We start from the raw sequence: 21356 nt of genomic DNA, 5'->3' as shown, positions 1-21356 counted from the left end.
TTGATGAGCACATGTTTCAGGAGCAAGGCTTCAGCAGACCCCAAAGAGAGCAGCAGTTTCCAAGAGAGGCAGGTTCCAAGAGGAGCAGGTTCCAAGAGGAGCAGGTTCCAAGAGAGCGAGCTGGGCTGTTTCCAGGCCTTTTATAATGTTAGCAGAGAAGCATGGTGTGTGCATGTCTTGGATATTTTGCAAGGCATTATGGTTAATGTAGTCTCATGTCTGCACACGACCCCTGAGTTGGTCTCATGTGTTATGACATCACGAGACTTACAGTCTGGACTTTGCTGGCAAATTCTTTTGATGTCCTGTTCAGTCTCTGGGGCAGATACACATTACAAGTCCTTCCTTTCTGCACATGTCTGGAAGCTGATGGGAGGGGCAGGTATACCTTTGACAAGCAAATGTCCTGTTTATGGTTCCCCTGAGTTTCTTTGTTTTATTCAGGTGTCCACCTTAGTCCATCTTTTGTTAGGTGGGAGGGCAGAGGAATAGAGTCAATTTAAAACTTTAAAGCAGTCTTAAGTCTTTTGTTTGAGGAATGAGAAAAAACAAGGTGAGGTCCCTGCCACTGCAGCAGTACTTTTGTCTTGTAAATATTCCCCAAAGGGAGAGGGGAGAGGGCTTTTGGAATGAAAGCCAGTTCTGCTGCATTGTATTTTTAAGAGCTGCACAAATATATTGGTGTATATATATAATCCACCAAATATGCTACATATTTCAGTAATAAACTGATACCATTACAATATATTCAGTTGGGATCAATGTGAGTCTCGATCGTTAGTCTCACATTTAATTCTTATTAAGTGGGGTCTAGTGTTATGGGTTCTTTGTGCCACTTGAGTACCTTTCTCCTGTGTGAAGTGGTTTCGTCTCTATGTGGTGGTATAATTATTTTATCCGAGGAGCCATTATCAGTCTCCATGGTATGGTAGTGGTTTCTCAAATGGCGGTTGGTGGTTGGGATTATTTGTATGTATGTTGTGGGTATTTAATATTTAGTGCCCAGGTCAAGAGCAGAGAGAGGGTGAGGTGTACCCCTTTAGGGTTGGTGTATTGATGATAGAGTTTGACAATAGTGTGGCAGGTCTGTGTAGTTGCTGGGTTGTGAGCACTGATGGTGAAGTCCGGGAGACCTCTTTTGGATTCTAGCACAGGAGCTGTGGTGGTTACCCCAGGCCCATCACCTACCTCAAGCCGCTAGTCATCTGCCTTCATTGAACTGGAGAACAACCCATTTTAGCAGGATTCCATTGCCTGGATCGCACTATGTACTGTGATTCTACTTGTTTACTCCCCTATCTATTGAGCTTGACCTCTAAGTTTATACCTCCTCTATATTTTATACAATGGTGAACTGCTTAGATTGTCTCAAGATAGGTAGTACATCAAATATGGAATGCATTGAGGATCAAGGAGCTATTTTAGATATTCAGGATTTTTGTAAGGCATTGAAAAACTGCTTATTTGGATTAGTGTTTGATTTATGGTATGAAGTAATCTGTTGCAAGGAATTAAGAAATATTTTAGCTATTTAGATTTTTATAGAGAATTAGAACTTTATTTGAATAAGTTCAATTTCTAAGGTGGTAATATGTGATTATTATATGTATGTCTTATGGTTTTTTATGTTTTATGTTGACCTGCAAGTGGGCGGGTTCTAAATGTAATAAGTAAAATGTGATGACATTGCATCATGGAAATAATTTACCTGAATAACCAGCATGTGATGGTGATTGAGAGCATGGGTTTAAACAACTGCTGTGCTTCTTAGTCTTAGTTCCCAATTACCAAATGCCATCCAGAACAGTTTTTATTAGGGGTGATTACCAGCTTGTTCAATGAGTACTGTTCTTGGATGCAGGCACTGCTGGCCAAGACTGTGGTTAGTAGCAAGTGACATCTGAGTCAGTCAGAATCGTACACATGCCTACCTCTCCTTGGGATGAAGCTATGAGAGGCAGTAAGTCTGGCAGGGTTGCACCAAAAGCAGGGTTCAGATTATCACCTCATATCTTTTCAAAAATTAGTGCAATGATGGATGGATGGTGATTAGGCTATTTTGTAACAGATGGTGGCAAGAATAAGTTTCTGTCAGTGAGTCATGGTAGCTATAATGGGATCTAATGCTTTGCATACTTTATGCATCTGGTAGTAAGAGACTTCTTGGGACTGGGGACCCTTCCTGCAGCACCAGATTAAGAAGTTCAGGATAATAATATAATTTTTCACCAGATTGTGAAGGTTGAATGTAAATATTAACAAAAACAGTAAGGTCACCAGTTAATTCCATCTACCTAAATGTTGAAGGGTTAGTAGAGCAATAAGGAATACTCCATCATGTCATAGAATACCAGTATCAGTACTGAATGTTTCCTGGGTATTAAAATTGGACAAACAGGCAACAGAATTCTGGAAGACCTTTGCAAATGCCATGGAGTATCTGAGTTTAAGTTAACCACTCTACAAGGTCAGCCCAGTTGTGAATATCTGCAATAAGGGAGTCTCAGCTATGGCCCACTCCATGAACCTCAAGACTTTTTCAGGCATCAATCTCCTATTAAGCTGGCACCTCAGATACTTTGCTTAGAGGGTAGTTTGCTTAGGCTATTGAAGCCAGGTTTGGGTACCTCTGAGATGAGTCTCACTTCCCCACTGAATCTAGAACCTGTCGCTGCTGTGCAACTGCTGAAAGATTCCTGATATGGTTGATCAACTGCCTTTGAGCCTGGAATATTAACAGATTCATCTTCTATAGCAATAGGGTTAGAAGGCACACACTCTGATGTTCCCTAGCATAACATTAGCGTTGTCTGGTGATAAGCTCCCTAAAGTTGCCCAGTGAGGAATAAGAGATGAGTCAGCAGCCATTGTGTGGTTGGCACACTCTGTTGACTTCAGAACTGCTTTTTGAGTATTGACTCCCTTGAAAACAGGATATGGGGCTTGATGGACTACTGGTCTGTCCCAGTATGGCAACATGTATATTTTTATACATCAAAAGAAAGTTATATATTAAAAGGAATATGTTTTACATGTTTAAAACAGCTAATATGTGCGGAGGTATACACATGATTAACTGTGTGTGCCAACATGACTATAGGCATTCCCAGTGGTATCATTTGGGCAAAGGTGGGGCAGATTTGTGATGTATGTATATTGTTTATAAAGGGTGCATATACATGCATAGAATACATGCACACATTTACACTTTCTTCAGAACAGTTATAAATTTGTGCAAAAGAATTTGTGCACTATTTGAAATAGTTCTTTGAGCCCATTTTATAAAAGTACATAGGCATCTATGTTTTTTTTTTTAATGGGAAACTACAGTCTGTGGTACCAATCCATTTAGCAAGAGGAAGAATATGGTAAACAAATCAAAGCAGCTTTCACCATTTATATATATTTCATCAACAGTATAATTGCCACATCAACTTCATAGATCCATTTTTTAAAACTTTTTTTTCACTCATACTGCCAAGAATATTGTTAAAAATAAGTATTTATCTTAACATGCAAGATTGTGGTCACTATAACTTCCAAAAGTGAGTTAATTCATCAATATAACTTCTGAAGGAGAATTAGTTTCGCTTTTCTGCTTCAGGGATAAGCTCCTGTAGAAGACAACTTCATTATTCATACCCATGTTTCTCTAGACTTCAAAAGATTTCTGGCACAACATACACAGATCTATCTATTCCAAAATGTTGGTAATGTTTTTTTTATATAGATCACTCAAAGAGGCCAGCTGACTAAAGAACAGCTTTCAAATCACACTAAAGTTATCCATTCATGCTCCTTATTTAAACCAGCACAGATTCCTCAGTTTAATTCAAATATACAAATAAAATATAATTGATATAGATATTATATATAAGGAAAGTTGTTTTGATTGGTTTTATAAAATAGGCATAAACTGGAACTTTTTCCTGACAATTCACGTGGAGGGGCATAATCGAATGCGAACGCCCATCTCCATGGGCGTCTATGTCCGAAAACGGGTATGTGAAGAGGCGGGACAGACCGTATTTTCAAAAAAGATGGGCGTCCATCTTTCATTTCGAAAATACGGTTTGGACGGCCCAAATGCCATAGATGTGGTCCCTTCTGAGATGGGCGGGTTTTTTTTTTGCGATAATGGAAACTAAAAACGCCCAGCTCAGAAATGTCCCAATCCAAGCCATTTGATCCTGGGAGGGACAAATGTACAACACTACCATAGTTTTTAGGGGTGAAGGGGGCAACTACATGTGGCTACAGTGGGTTTTAGAGGCCTCCCATTTACCACCACAAGTGTTACGGGTGGGGTGGGGATGGACCTGGGTCTTCCTGCCTGAAGTGCACTGCAGTACCCACAAAAAGTGCTCCAGGGACAGGACTTGTTGCTGCTGTTTAACCTTGGCACAGCAGTTCACACCTGAAGTCTAATCTCACTGAAAACGTCCTTTATTTGAATAAGCACGCTTACTCACAGTTAACTGCAGATCACAGGTTGTGCCCCACTGGCAACGAGTCTCCCTGGAACTGAGATTAGTAGTAGGTCCGAGCTGGCAGAATGGTGTACAATGCCCTCTTTCAGCAACATTCAAGGTAAGAACTAAGTGCTGTAACGTGGCTAACACATGAAAGGGATCTAAAAGTGTCTTACACAAATGGCCACTACCTCATGGACTACCGTAAACAAAACAGGGCACACTCTGACCCAGAAAGCAGAGGGAAAAGCACCATGGGAGTAGAGCCTACCAACTACCAACATCGTGAGCATTTAACACAAGCTAGTGGAATCACGGAGTCCACTACCCTACACCCACCACAATGCATTGCTGATGTGATTCTGCAGTGCGCATAACAGAAAAGGTGTCACACTCACCCGAGACCCACATCAGAACCAGGGAAAGACTGTCAGAGGATAGAACACATTCTGCTTTCATGGAGGTGGGTATGGCATTTGAGGCTGGCATACAGGCTGGGAAAAAAAGTTTGTAAACTGGGGTTTTTTGGTGGGAGGGGGTTAGTGACCACTGGGGAAGTCAAGGGAGGTGATCGCTGATTCCCTTCGGTGGTCTACTGGTCAGTTGGGGCACTTTTTTGGGACTTGGACCTGAAAAAAAAGGGTCCAAATAAAGCGGACCAAATTCTCGTCATAAACGCCCTTCTTGTTTCGATTATCAGCTAAAGATGCCCATCTCTCCTCGGCCGATAACCAAGCCCCAGTCCTGCCTTCGCCACGCCTCTGACACGCCCCTGTGATCTTTGTTCATCTCCGTGATGGACTGCAGTTGAGGACGCCAAAAATCAGGTTTCGATTATACCGATTTGGGCGCCCACGGGAAACGGACGCCCATCTCCCGATTTGGGTCGAAATATGGGCGTCTTTAACTTTCAAAAATAAGCTGGATAGATACCCAGTTATGAACTGACCCCTAAGGGAGTCATTTTCTAACTCCTCACAATGATGCAAAGTCCGTGAGTACTTTTTACTCATGGACTTTGCCACAGTTTCGAAGGTAACGCACATGCGTTCACTTTGAAAATTATTTCAGGAAACTACCTACACAGCTATATTCCTGTTAATTTGTACAGGTAGATTTTCTGAGAAATGATATGTACATACTTTTGAAAGTGTAAAAATATGCCTGCAAGTGCAAGACCCTCACCAGTTCTACCCCCAAGAATGCCTTTTCTTACAGCAAGGGAGATTACATGTGTGGTGGAAGCACCGTGGAATTGTTTGCTTGCACACAGGATAGACACTTTTCTAAAAGCCCATTTCTGTGCACAGAGCACTGTTTAACCTTCACATTTGGCTTTTAAATTACAGTACAGTCTCGATTATCCGACCTTCAGTGGCGTTCCTGGCCTGGATGGCACCCGGGGCGGAGCGCCGATGCGTTCCCCCCGGGTGCAGTGCCCCCCCGCTAGATGACACCTCCCCCCCCTCCGGCGAAATGACACCTCCCTCCCGGGTGCACGCTGCTGGGGGGGGGGCCGCGGCGCGTGCCTGCTCCTACGAGTTCGCTAAACTTCGTTCGTTCGCTGCAGCTCCCTCTGCCCTGGAACAGGAAGTAACTCGGAGGAGCAGGCGCCCCCCAGCGGTGTGCACCGCCCCCACCGCCCCCCTTGGTATGCCACTGCCGACCTTCACTAATTCAACCATCCGACATATCCAACAGACCCTCCGGTGACATCATCATATTTATTTCTATTAAAAATCTTTGTGTTAGAACAATTTTTGAAAATCAAGAACTCCATGCCTTTGTTTATGCATTGTTTGAGGGGCTTATTCAGTGTTTTCAATATTATCCGATTTTTCACTGTTCTGTACCTTAAAACGCTTTTAGTGAAGATGTATAGTTAGGATTGGAGTAAAACAAAAATATGCGTATTACTTTAATTGGGGAAAGTAGCAGCAAAAGGAGGAAATGCATATGTCTATATATATTTTTATTGTGCAGTTTCTAAGGTGAAAATAGGTGGGTAATACATGCTCTGCATCTATGCATGCAATATGAAAATTTGTTTTCTTTATGACAGAGTTCATTGGTGCATGCTCTTAGAGGTAAACAGTCACAAGTAAGATATTTGTTGGATAAAACATGGCATATATATATAATTTTTTTCCTTGCTACCCTTTTTTGTACCCTTTTTTCCTTCACATGACCTCTACAGCTTTTTTTTTCCCACTATTGTGTCTGTATGCTCACATTTTTCCTCTTTGGAATGTCAATCCCATTTTAAACTTCTTTTAAATTTGATAGAAGATATGTTTGTATAGTAGGGCATAGCCATCCATTCCCCCATGCCCCTTATTTTTTTTTTCCTTGTAGCATGAACTGTTCATATAGTTCATGGTTTTCTTATTTTTGAAGAATAGCAGCAGTAAAACCCTATACTTTTTGTAACGTGGGCAGATCTTGTTTTCATTTTCATTCTGTTTTTCTCCACCTGTTTGAAAATTTCTGTAGTTTGCAAAGTGCAACTTTTGGGAAGCAAACTATTCTAATATGGTCTCTGTTTTAGTAGATCTTTGTAGATCTAATTCTTTTTTTAAATTTCATTTTCATACCTTAAGGATTTATCTTCTGAAAACATTATCCCCTTCCTTGGTCTCTCTTTTTAGTCTTTTCTTCTGTCTTCTATCTTCCTCTTTAGGCCATGTTTGCCAGCTACGTCCCTGAAATCATAGAGCTAATAGGAAACCGCAAGAAATATGGTGGTTCCTATAGTGCGGTTAGTGGACGAAAGTAAGTATCCCATGAGGCTCTGCTGCCTCTGCTGCAGTAGAACTCTCTCTGCATGCCATTTTCTTTGTTTTGTTTTTGTTTCATGCATGTAGGCAATGTTTGCCCGCTACGTGCCCGAAATTGCTGCTCTCATCCTTAATCGGAAGAAATACGGCGGGACTTTTAACTCAACTCGAGGCAGAAAGTAAGTGAAGTTAGACAAGGTGTGGTTGTGTGCCTTTAAGGGTATTCCAGATTTGTTGTTTGAAGCATCAGCTGTGTACTGGAGCCATGTTCTAAGCAGAGGACATCTGATTGTTTAAATGCAGATATAGTATTTCCACAACTGCAACTTAAATGTGCACTCACACTCAATACCATTTCAAAAAGGTAAAGGGAATTTCATTGCTTAAAGAAACTTCAACACAGTCTTTAAGTCCTGCTGCTACTCCTTAGAATCCAATTGTAGCATAAAGTAACAGTCAATTTATGATTTTGGTATAATTTACCATTAACAAGAAACAAAAAGGCAAGTAATAGTAACATTAAGCTTTGAAGTAAATTATTCAGGCAATGGAAACATTTCCCTACATAATGTAATTATCCTTAATCTAAATACAATATACTAATACACTCTACATCCCTGTAACAGAAGCTTTAATATCATAGCACAATGGTGACTAGGCATGTATACACAGTAACAGCTGATTCTCCATGCCGAAAGTAGTTTGGATATGGAATACCTTTAAAATTCCTCACTAGGGGTAACCTCTGACTCACAGATATTACTCAGCACTGTGATGTTAAATATTTTCCGAGGACAAGCAGGCCATTGTATTCTCACAGCTGGGTGACATCATCTGACGGAGCTTGGTGCAAATGCTGACTTGGTGAGATCAAGAACTTTCTAGCAGCGTCCCACCACGCATGCGCTGGTGGTGCCTTCCTGCTTGATGTGAGAGCATGGAATCCTCAGTCTTTGTTTTTCCACAGAGCAGGGAGGATTCATCTTCGTGTTCTCCACAAGTGGGATTTGTGCTTTTTTTCTTGTGTCTTCCCGTGCGGGTTTTCAAGTCCTCTCTGTTATTTTTCTCTTTATTTTGTTTTACTTTTTTGGCCCTTGACATTTTTATTTTTCACTTGTTTTAGGCTGGAGCCCTGACCTCAGTTTTAACACTGCCCCTTTTTCTGGATCAAAATTGAGAGTTTAATTTGGCTGCAATCCTTTTCTTGATGTCCAAGAAGACCCCCCCAGTGGCATTAAGAGGTGCACCCAGTGCAATTGGGTAATTTCCATGATGCACCCACACAACGGGTGCAAAAGGTGCCTTGGACCTGACAATGAGCCTAATTCTTGTTCTTTCTGTTTGCAAGTGCAGCTAAGGACACAGAGAGCATGGCAGGGTTCAACAGGGAGAAGCTTGTTAGCTCCTCAAAGAATGATACATCAACATTGACACTGGAAGCATCAACCTCGATGGCTGTGAAGACTTCAGTATCCACTGGGAGTACACCAGTATCGATGAAGTCTCCAGCTTTCTTGACATTGGGTGCTGATAGTAGGCCCTGGGACCAGTCAGCATCTGACCTGACACCGAGAGCACAATCGGATTTGATGCCATCCTCATCAGCACCAAAGAACCACAATGCTGTGCATCAAGGGAAGCCCAAAAGCATAGGCATCGACCCTCTTCAATGCACAGTGCCAGGAGAACCGGGGGCATTGGCATCCCTTGCTTGGAAGAGGTGCTGGTGCACAAGTCTCCTACCTGCAAGGTCCCCACTACCGGTCCGACACTGATGGATTCTCATGCTGCTTCTCTTCCTGCTCCCCCAACTTTGATGATGCCTTTCTTTTATAAGTGGTTCTGACCCATACTCAGGGAGGAGCTAGTGCAGCTACTGCAGTTGCAAACCACCCAGGCATTGAGGGTGCTTGCACCAACTGTGAATCAAACCCAGGTTCTTCCTGAGTCTCCTTCCATTCTGGTGCAAAGATCCTTGATGTCAGCACCTCGAAGGGTGTCAGCATCAACCTCGATGCATACAGTACTGTTCATGACATCAGGGGAGAAAGCTTTCCCAGAATCAGAGAGTAGGGTTGTACCTTAGAACTCTTGAGGGTGTAGACATGGATCCACTGAGTTGAGGCAGGCATAGACTCATTCTTTAATATCTTCCTCACACCACTTCTTGCTTTTATCCAGTCTAACCACTGCCTCCCTTTCTGTTATACTGATGATATTCAAATTTTATACTGTTTTCACTCTTCCCATTCTTATCTGACTGAACTCAATCTCTGACTCTATAATTATATGCTTGGTTTAATGAAAATCATCTCTTTCTTAACTCACAAAAATTCCAAACCATTCATTCTCCCAACCCCCACTCTCTCACTCCTTCGCTCCCGGTTGTCAACCAACACCCCCTTGCATTCCAGGAAACTATAAAAATTCTTGGGGTACTTTTTGACAGTCAACTTACCTTCAGACACCAGATTAATGCAGTGGTCAAAGCTTCATTTTTCACTCTCTATCGCATACATACTGTCCGCTTTCTTTTTCCTCTTGCAACAATTTGTGCTCTTCTGTTGTCTTTAGTAATTACTTGCCTTGACTACTGTAATTCACTTTACACCAGGTCTACTTCAGTCCTAAAAAAAACATCAGTTAGTACAATCTACTACAGTTCACCTTCTTCACTGTGCTAAGCCTTTCAACCATATCACACCATTGCTCTCCCAAGAACATTGGTTACTTCTGTCGGTGTGGGCCCAGTTTAAATTCTAGTACTGGTGTTCAAATCACATCTCCCCATGGTACCAGATTATATTTCTTGAATCCTCATACCTTACACCCCCTCCTGTGTACTCCGCTCTACCAATGCTGGATTACCACAACTCCTTCCTCCCTCTGTTATTCATCTAGAATCAACTCAAGCCTCCGGCATTAGTTATATTGGCCCAATCTTTGAAACACATTACCTATCTTCTTTGCTTACAACCTTCCTACCATGCATTTAAAACTGCCTTGAAAACTCACCTGTCACCCTTACTTACTCTACTCCTTGCTGAATTCTGTTGTTCCCCTAGTAGCTTTTATTATTGTATGCCACTCTGAAGCCATTTTTTGGCATTTGGTGGTATATCAAGCCTTTGTAAATAAATAAAATAAGATTCTGAATGAACTGCTCATGGGATTCATTGGAGGATCACCACCATTCTCTGGTGGTGAAATCCACTTTCTAATAAGCTAGGAGCTCTAGGACTCATGTTTCTGTGCCTCCAGGTAGAGAGGCCATGCCACTAGACATATTTTGGAGGAAAACTTTTCAGGCCTCGATGCTCATTGCCCGTATGCAGTGCTACCAGCTCTCTATGATCCTTTACTTACAGTCTTCAGTCCACAGTACACTAAGTCTTGCAGATTCTTTCTCACAGGAGTAGGCTGCAGAGGTCCGCCAGTTGGCCAGCAAGAAGTTAAAGTATAGAAAGTATCTGGCTAGGGGTGCACATGACTATTTTGGTACGGCATCCAGACTCTCCGCTATGGGTGTGGGGATGCACAGACTGTGATAGAAACATAGTAACATAGTAAATGATGGCAGATAAAGACCTGTATGGTCCATCTAGTCTGCCCAACAAGATAAACTCATTATACATGGTATGCAATACTTTATATGTATACCTGAGTTTGATTTGTCTTTGCCATTTTCAGGGCACAGACAATAGAAGTCCACCCAGCACTGTTCTTGTAGTAAAAGTTCTGAAGTTAACATTGAAGCCATTAAAATATACACTGTAGCCCATCCATATCTATTCAGTCATGATCAGGGCACAGACCATAGAAGTCTGTCCAGCACTGGTTTTGCTTCCCAATTACTGGTGTTGCCACCCAATCTCCACTAAGATTCCATGGATCCATTCCTTCTAAACAGGAATCCTTTTTGTTTATTCCAAACATGTTTTAATTCCATTACCATTTTCATCACCACCTCCCGCAAGAGGGCATTCCATGTATCCACCACCCTCTCTGTGAAAAAATACTTCCTGGCATTACTCCTGAGTTTGCTCCCCTTCAGCCTCAATTCATGTCCTCTAGTTATACCGCCTTCCTGTCTCCGGAAAAGGTTTGTTTGTGGAATAATACCTTTCAAATATTTGAATGCCTGTGTGGTTCAGGAGAGGTTCCTTACCAGGGTGATAGCTTGTTTGGAGATAAGGTGAAAGAGGTCACTGACCTCGTAAAGAAACATAACACCCTCCGGATGCATCCTCTTTCCCACGGAGGTTTTTCAGTGGGCCTAGATGATGAGCCTACTACTCTCAAAGGCATAGGTTCCCACCTCCTTCCTGCTGTGCTCAGTATCCCCAGGCACAGCGTTCTAGGCCTCGACAACCCCATCCTCAGAAGCCCCAGTTGAAGCAAGAAAAGAGCTTTTGACTGTCTCCAAGAGAGCATAACCATTCTCAAAGTAAGTGTCCTGGATGGCTGAAATTTTTCCATCACAGGTAGCCTCTTGTAACCTCGGACCACTGGGTTCTTCAAATAGTCTGTCTTGGTTATGCTTTGAACTACCATCAAAGACAACCAAATTGCCCACTGAGAGTGTCGTCACTTAGTTCTTACCACAAGCAGGTACTTGTAGAGGAAATCTCCACCCTTCTGTAGGCCAGTGTGTTTGAACCTGTGCCACCAGAGGAAGAAAGGAACATATTCTATTCCATGTATTTCCTTGTGCCCAAGAAAATGAGATGATTTTGTCCTATCCTAGACCTAAGAACCCTGAAAAAATTCCTGTTCAGAAGATCAGGATGATTTCCCTGTGCACCCTTCTCCCCATGATTCAGAAAATTAATTGGCTATGCTGTCTGGACAAAGGATATTTATACCCACATTACAAGACTGGGAGACTGGGCATCCAAATGGTAGATGATGTTTAATGTAAGCAAGTGCAAAGTGATGCATGTGGGAAAGAGGAACCCGAACTATAGCTACGTAAAGCAGGGTTCCACATTAGGAGTTATTGACCAGGAAAGGGATCTAGGTGTCATTGTTGATGATACATTGAAACCCTCTGCTCAGTGTGCAGCAGCGACTAAGAAGCAAATAGAATGTTAGGTATTATTAGGAAAGGAATGGAAAACAAAAATGAGGATGTTATAATGCCTTTGTATCACTCCATGGTGTGACCGCACCTCAAATATTGTATGCAGCTCTGGTCACCACATCTCAAAAAAGATATAGTGGAATTAGAAAAGATGCAGAGAAGGATGGTGAAAATGATAAAGGGGATAGGATGACTTCCCTATGAGGAAAGGCTAAAGCAGCTAGGGCTCTTCAGCTTGGAGAAATAATGAGTGGAATAGAATGGGTAGACATGAATTGCTTGTTTAATCTTTCTAAAAATACTAGGACTAGGGGGCACGCAATGAAACTGCAAAGCAGTAAATTTAAAATGAATTGGAGAAAATATTTCTTCACTCAACATGTAATTAAACTCTGGAATTCATTCCCAGAGAACGTAATAAAAGCAGTTAGCTTAGTGAGGTTTAAAAAAAGGTTTGGATTGCTTCCTAAAAGAAAAGTCCTTAAGCCATTATTAAAATGGACTTGGGGAAAATCCACTGCTTATTTCTAGAATAAGCAGCATAAAATGTATTGTACTATTTTGGGATCTTGCCATGTACTTGTAACCTGGATGGGCCACTGTTTGAAACAGGATGCGGTGCTAGATGGACCTTCGGTCTGTCCCAGTATGGCAATACTTATGTACTTAAGTTCTTATGTAAATAGGGGAAACACCATTACCAGTGTCACATACTGCCATTTGACCACACCTCAGCTCCCAGGGTCTTTACCAAATCTCTAATGGGATTAGTGGCTATCTATGGAGGCCAGGAATATATATAAGAACATAACAATAGCCATACTGGGTTACACAAATGGTCCATCTAGCCCAGTATCCTACTTCCAACAGTTTCCAATCCAGGTCACAAATATCTGGCAGAATCCCAATTAGTGGCAACATTCTATGCTACCAATCTCAGGGCAAGCAGTGGCTTCCCCCATGTCCATCTCAATAACGGACTATGGACTTTTCCTCTAGGAACTTGTCAAAACCTTTTTTATACCCAGATATGCTAACCACTGTTACCACATCCTCCAGCAATGAGTTTCAGAGCTTAACTATTCTTTGAGTGAAAAATATTTCCTCTTATTTGTTTTAAAAGTATCTCCATGCAATTTCATTGAGTGTCCCTTGGTCTTTGTACTTTTTGAAAACTCAGTTCATGTTTACCTGTTCTACACCACTCAGGATTTTGTAGACCTTAATCATATCCCCCCTCATCCATCTCTTTTCCAAGCTGAAGAACTCTAACCTCATTAGCCTTTCCTCATATGGGAGGAATTCCATTCCCTTTATCATTTTGGTTGCTCTTCTTTGAATCTTTTCTAATTCTGTTATATCTTTTTTAAGATACGGTGGCCAGAATTGAACACAATACTCAAGGCGAGGTCGCACTTTGGAGCAATACAGAGGCATTATAATATTCTTGGTCTAATTTGCAATCTTTCCTAATAATTCCTAGCATCCTGTTTGCTTTTTTGGCTGGTCAAGAGCACATCACAGGAGGGGGTGTCAGAGTCAATGCACCTAACTATTTAGTTGTTGGAGTTACTAGGGTTCATAACCTACTTCAAGTCCCACCTTCTCCTAGTATAGTAATTGGAATACATAGGAGCCCTGCTAGATACTTTGCTGGCTCAGGCTTTTCTTCCACAAGTGAGAGCAGAGACTTTATCAGCACTCTCCTTGCAAGTCTGAAGTAGCAAGCAGGTCACAGCTCAGCAAATGTTGAGATTGATGGGCTACATGGTCTCAACAGTGTGTCACACCAATGGCATGTTCACCACTTGAGAGAAACCCGTGGACCCTGGCTTCCCAGTGGTCTCAAATGGCTGGGAACCTGGTGATATACAGATTCCTTCAGAGTGGCTCATGCCCTTCTCTGCTGGGCAAGTCAGGCAAATTTGACTATGGGACTACCATTCCTAAAATCCACTTCCTCAGAAGGTGCTAACAATGGATACATCCAACCTAGGATGGGAGCTCAGGTCCTAGGATGGGGAGCTCAGGTAGATGGGGTTCACACCCAGGGGACTTGATCTGCTCAGGAAACAGGATTCCTAGCTATGAGAATATGACAGCCTGCTTGTCCTCAGAGTAAGCAAAGTTATTCACCTGTAGCAGATGTTCTGCAAGGACAGTAGGCCAGGTATTCTCACATACCCTCCTATCTCCCATTAGAGTTGAATTGTTTAGGTTTTTACAAAGACTGAAGGACCCGCGCTTGCATGTCAGGTGGGAAGGCACCAGCACATGCATGGTGGGATTCTCCTAGAAAGTTCTTGATCTCCCTAGTCAGTGTCTACACCGGGCTCTATTGGATGATGTCACCCAACTGTGAGAATACTTGGCCTGCTGTCCTCGGAGAACATCTGCTATAGGTGAGTAACTTTGCTATACTGTTATAATTGTCACACTGTGATTGGAGACTTAGACCCTTCTGAGGTACAGATCACACTGTTTTTTGCCTTTCCATTTCTACTATATCGATACAGTGACACAACAAGAACCAAATTAAAAATAAGGAACTATTTTATTGCTTTTATCATTAAAGAATTTAACTTTGGAGCAAATACTCAAGATAACCCCTTCCTCCCACCTCCTTTACTGTCATAGAGCCCATTAGTCAGCAAATCATATCTAGATTGGAACTGTTTCTACCCAGATAAATCCCAGTCACTGGGGTCATACCTGGAGTTTGCAGATAATGCCACAGGAAATCCAGACAGACCACCTCAGCTCTACCAGAGTGGTCTAGAAGCACAGCTGGATTTTATCCAGGTATGGATGATATTCAGCTGTGATACCAAGATAACTATCCAGTTAATAAAGGACAGCAAATATAGGGGCTCTTTAACTAAGCAGCACTAAAAGGTGGCCTGTGCCATCCCCAGTGTGGGTCTTTCCCACACTCTAAGGCCACTTTTAGTATTGCTGTGAAATGACCGATTTCTGAAATAATGGCCATGCACTAATTTTCCTATTAGTGCATGGGCATTACTGCATGATCACTTACTGACTCTTATTTTGTAGGTGATAAGGGCTCACGTGCTAATCCTGAGCTAATCTGTTAGCGCACAACAATGCCCACATGCTAATCAATAAGCTTAGCTGCACCCACTCTCTGGTCCCCAAGCATACTCCTAAAACTAAAAACTAAATTTTATTTTTTAGCGCATGCACATGCAAAGACCACCACGGGATGCCTGTGCATACCCCACAGTAGTGTATTTTACCTGCAGTAAGCACATGGGTGTACTATACATGGGTTTTCAGCACCACTATCTGGATAGAAGTGGGAGTTGAAAATCTGGGTATATCTTTAAATACCGCAGCCGGCATTTAAGAGAAAAACTGAGCATGCCGTTTAAATTCATCTAATTAAAGAATGAATTACTTGAAATTATTGACAAACTTAAAAAAATGTGAAAAAAATGATAAGTGAGTTATTTGAATGTTCTGTAATTATTGCATTACAAAATATAGAACCAAGACATCTTATTTAACAAAGCTAGGAGTATTGTAGAAACTTTGCAGAAAATTAATGTTACATCTATAAAGGGCACTTTGTTTATAAGTGAGTTATGTTAATGTTTCCAAAGTTGGTTCATTGCAGTGACTGCTTGAAGTATTGTTTTAGGAGATTAGGAAACAATAAAAGCGATTAATGTTGTTAATAAAACGGCAGAGCTTTGTACAGAAACCTAGTACTCTACCTACCAAATAAGTCCTGCTGGCTGGCAGCAACCATTTTATTTTGGACTTTACTCTGGTAACTTGCTGGTGCACATTTCCAATGAGATTTCAAAATGATTCAAAAGACTTGCTAAGAAGCCTGTATCATATTTGGAAATTCAGTGCTGTCTACTTAAGGGATGAATGAGCCAATGTACAAACCCGTAAATGAGACTCCAAATGCAGTGCTACTTACTAGAATTCCAGAAGGCAGGTGCTGTATTTCACATGCAATTTCATTCTCAGGTTTTATACCAAATAGCCTAAAGCAATCATGTACAATCATGTAGATAGAATCATTAGGGATTCATACATAGCTAATTTATACACCGAGAATCATATAAAGCCATGTGGGATTATGTTTTTGCAGATAGTCATGATTTCCAGTAGACCAAATAAAAAAAGCCATAAAGGAAATTTTCATAATATCTAAAAGAAACCATGAAAAAATGCTCATTCCCACCTGAGAACTTGTTTATTAAAGTGGGAGGTGGATTTTAGAAAGGACATACAAACTGGAATTGAGATGTCTAGATTGGGACATTTCAAGTTTTAAAGGAGAAAGAGACCTCAGAAACCAATCGGATGGCAATCCTTGGTTAGATATGGCTGAATTTTCAGCCAGTTTTGAGTTTCTATCATCTGGCTCAAAAAACTCCTTTCAAGTGTTATCTTTTATTGCGCATCAAAAAAAATTGTTATATATGTGTTTTTCAAAATTCTACTAACAGCACTAGTCTTAATATTCAGAGTGCAATGGTAAAACAGCACTTATCTTAATGTTCAATGGGGCCACTGTTTCACCCATCTACGGCTTCTTCAGGTACTGATGCTGCTTAATTTCACCGAAAAAATTTCTCATGTAAAGTTTTTCCTGTGTCAAAATGGCACTGTTTTCGGTGAAATTAAGCAGCATCAGTTCCTGAAGAAGCCGTAGATGGGTGAAACGGTGGCCCCGTTGAACTAAGATAAGTGATGTTTTACCATTGCACTCTGAATATTAAGACTAGTGCTGTTATATTAATGCACTTTGTGATTTTGGCGCTTATATCATCATTAGTAGAATTAAAAAAAAAAAACATCTATAAAATACTTTTTTGATGCACAATAAAAGATAGTACTTGAAAGGAGTTTTTTGAGCCCGATGATAGAAACTCAATACTGGCTGAAAATTCAGCCGTATCCAGCCAAGGATTGCCATCCGATTGGTTTTCTGAAGTCTCTTTCTCCTTTAAATTAACAGCTTGATTTAAGCTCTATGCACTAGTGTTTTTTTTGTTGTTGTTAGTATTGGTTTACCTTATCTTTGCACTAGTTTTTTTACTGCATGTGTGGATTTTTGGTGGAAGACACATTTCAAGTTTCACTAGTATTTTAGAACAGGATCTACCAACATAGTGCCTGTTCAAAAATACATGGAGAAATAGATGTTACTGCCCCAGTTACATGTGATAGTAGTATCCATTTTAGAACCATAAATGTCTAAAATATCAATGAAGCCAAAATAGGTAGATAAACATTTATGTTCTGAAATGTCAACATATACATTTATGTAGCAGGATATTATTTATTTATTAGTACTTATTTACCATCTTTTTGAAGAAATTCACTCAAGGCAATAAATAGCAAGAGTAAGTCAAACATAGGTAATAGACAATTACAGCAGTAAAAATATTCAAATAAAAGTACAAGGTATGTCATCATATGCTATTTATAATATAATGTTAACACAATAAGCAATAAAACACTAATAGCATAGGGTGTAAGCAAACATGGGACATATAGATGGATAATATAGAGTAATGGGACTTAGAAAATAAGGGGACTAATTTAAAGAAATTTGCACATGAAGAAAGAAAGGTACATGAATATAATCTCAGCTAGGGTAACAGTAGCTAAGCAAGTCCTGCTACAGTATGTACAGCCAGTGTTAGTCCAATTAAAGGCCTGGTTGAAGAGCCAAGCTTTCACTTGCTTCCTGAAGTAGAGATTGTCTTGTGTTAAGTGAAGCCTTTCAGGGGGTATATTACAGAATGTGGGAACTACTCCAGAGCAGGGTCTCTGGCAGATATCATATCATGTGATGCCCTTTGGAGATGGTGTAGTTAGGGACATTCCTTGGGAAGACCATAGTGACCTTGGAGGTGTGTAGAGGGTGATTCTGTTCTTCAACTACTCTGGCCCATATTGTTCAATGACATTGAAGATCAGACGTAGAGTTTTATTTTACTGGTAGCCAGTGAAGGTTTTGCAGAAATGGTGTTATTTGGTCACATCACTTAAACCTTCTATCAGTCTTTGTTTCTAATTATGTATGCTATTGATTGTAGCCCGCTTACGTTATAGGTGGGCTATAAAAATGGAAAATAAATAAATTTGGAGCTGATGTAAACCCTGTAGTCAGACCAGTGTAGAGTGCTTTACAGTAATTCAGTCATTGTTATCATGGCATAAAACACTGTGACAAGACTTGCCTTCTCAACCTATAGAGAGAAGCAGCGTAATTGTCGTGAATAATAGAAGCAGCTCTTGAAGGTTTCTTGGATTTGGGGGATTAAACAGGTAGTCAGTTTATTCAGGGCTATAGGTAAGTCAGGTTCAGTGGGTATGAGTAGCTACATATTCACATAAACATAGAACTGAGTGCCCATTGACTGATTCAGCTTGGCTAGTAACTTGAGGTAGATATTGAAGAAAATAGGTGACAGTATCGATCCTTGGCACAGGTCAGTGCCTATGATGGTGATGAGGTGCTGCCAAAGAGGATGGACTGTTGCTTATCTGATAGGTTGGATCTAAACCAATCAAGTACTGTGCCACTATTTCTGCCAGTCATGCTAGCATGATATCATGGTCCACAATGTCAAAAGCTGCTGAGAAATTTAGCCATACTAATACTGAAGCAAATCCCCTGTCTCGGGTTCTGTGAAGATCATCTAATAGGGATACAAGAACCATTTCTGTTTCATAACAGGGTCTGAATCCGGATTGAAATGGATATAAATGTATGCTAGCTATTTTAGAAACATAAACCAGAATTGAGAGGGGAAGCTATCATGACGCAGGAAAAGGCATGCTTGTACTGTACTTTGATTTACCACAGGAGTCAGTAACCTTCAGTATGTCAGTACTGCAGGTTGCCAACTCCCACGGTAAATGAATAATTCTGCTTGTGAGCCACATTGTAAGCAGCATTATTACAGAGACTTAGGAGCATTGGGACACACAGTCACGGCCCAATGCTCCCAGGTCAGAGCTTAAAGGGGCCACAGTGCCAATCACAGTCCCTGCCCAATCACACTGTCCATTTCTGATCATGACCCCTCTGCCCTCAAAGGACCTCTCATCATCAACTGCATAATAACCCAGTACCTGGTGACCCTATGGTTCTAGAAAAGGAGTGCCCATTTGCTCCTTTCCTACCAGCACCATCTCCAAAATGGCGCGTCTAGTAGTAGTTTCAGAAACATGGCCACTAGGAGTCATGTTTCAACAGTACCACTGAGAATGCTATTTTCCAGATGGCACTGACAGGGCAGGAGTAACTGGGGATCACTCCTTCCCTAGGACTACTGGACCACCATGTGATGATGGAGGTGGGTCTTTTAGCTGTGGGGAGGTTGTGATGGAGGTGTAGGGGGATTCATGATCCACATTGCAGAGCCTTTTACTCCAGCCCAGTAGCATCAGGCCATGGTTTTGAAGCCTGCTGGCCCCAATATCGTAAAATTACCCTAGCTTTTGACTGGGGTTACGTTATTGACATTTTATGGCTATAGCATGTCTTGCGGTGTGCACATGGTTGCATTATGTTTTTTTACACAGTAATGAGCTGATTTACATGCATTTGCGTGTTTTGCTTCTCATTACTTTATAACCCGTGGAGACGTATTTTCAAAGCACTACAACCCACATTAGACCCCTTTAGTTTGTGTTAAGGGGTTAATAACACTGATTATTGCCATAACGCAGTTTGATAACTTCCCCCCTTAGATGTTTATATTGCATAAAAATCTAAGTCTCGATTTCACAAGGCCAGGATATACACGTCTGGAAATAAAAAACATGCACATGCCAAGGGAGCATGGTCTACACATTTTGGGCAGGATAATTCCCTGTTTCAAAAGGGGAATGCACATTTATTTACAAAAAGACTGCTATACCAGAGAGCTAAGATTTAGAAAAGTGCCTACCCCCAATATAGTAATATGGTAACACAGTAATTGACGACAGATAAAGACCTGAACAGTCCATCCAGTCTTCCCAACAGTCATACTCATTATCAAGTCATGATTATGCCAACAATGAAAGTGATATAGAACACTTGATCGTTGTCTCTCTTTGGCATTTCTGGGTCATAGACTGTAGAAGTCTGCCCAGCCCTGTCCTTAGGTTCCAACTACTGAAGTTCCTGTCTAAGCTCACTCCAGCCTATCCAAATCCATCTTGTCAATTGCAGGGCACAGACTATAAAAGTCTGCCTGGCCCTGTCCTTGTGTTCCAAATTACTGGAGTTTCTGTGAAAGCCCCCTCCAGCCCATCTTAAACTGGTTTTCCATATACAGGAACCAGACCATACAAGCTTCCCTAGCACCGGCCTTAGTTCTTCACAGCCAGAGTTGCTAAGTGCCACTCGACCTGCAAACACGTGGAGGGACATAATCTAAGGGAATGCCCAAGTTTTGCTGAGGATGTCCTCGCAAAACGTCCCAGTGGAGGGGCGGGGAAACCTGTATTATCGAAACAAGATGGACGTCCATCTTTCATTTCGATAATACAGTTGGGGACGCACAAATCTTGACATTTAGGTCATCCTTAGAGAGGGTCGTCCCTAGTCTTGGTCGTTTCTGATTTTCGGCGATAATGGAAACTAAGGACGCCCCTCTCAGAAACAACCAAATGCAAGCCCTTTGGTCGTGGGAGGAGCCAGCATTCATAGTGCACTGGTCCCCCTCACATGCCAGGACACCAACCAGAAACCCTAGGGGGCACTGCAGTAGACTTCATAAATTGCTCCCAGGAACATAGCTCCCTTACCTTGTGTGCTAAGCCCCCAACCCCCCCTCCCAGAACCCACTACCCACCACTGTACACCACTACCATAGCCCTTACGGGTGAAGGGGGGCACCTAGATGTGGGTACAGTGGGTTTTGGAGGGCTCACATTTACCACCACAAGTGTAACAGGTAGGGGGGGATGGGCCTGGGTCCGCCTGCCTGAAGTGCACTGCACCCACTAAAACTGCTCCATGGACCTGCATACTGCTGT

At 41.6% G+C, this 21356-nt stretch overlaps 1 protein-coding gene across 1 annotated transcript in view; it reads left to right on the top strand.

Moving 5' to 3' along the window:
* The window catches only part of KCNMA1 (potassium calcium-activated channel subfamily M alpha 1), a 1310561-nt gene that overhangs the window by 812680 nt on the left and 476525 nt on the right, over nt 1-21356 (top strand). Inside the window, exon 9 of the mRNA XM_030203235.1 lies at nt 7153-7244. Coding sequence (XP_030059095.1) covers nt 7153-7244 — 92 coding nt within the window. The remainder of the gene's footprint in view (nt 1-7152; nt 7245-21356) is intronic.

Source organism: Microcaecilia unicolor, chromosome 5, assembly GCF_901765095.1.
Source record: "Microcaecilia unicolor chromosome 5, aMicUni1.1, whole genome shotgun sequence".
Classification (NCBI taxonomy): domain Eukaryota; kingdom Metazoa; phylum Chordata; class Amphibia; order Gymnophiona; family Siphonopidae; genus Microcaecilia; species Microcaecilia unicolor.
The sequence above is the reverse complement of the archived record's forward strand: the minus strand, read 5'-3'. Positions and strand labels throughout refer to the sequence as shown.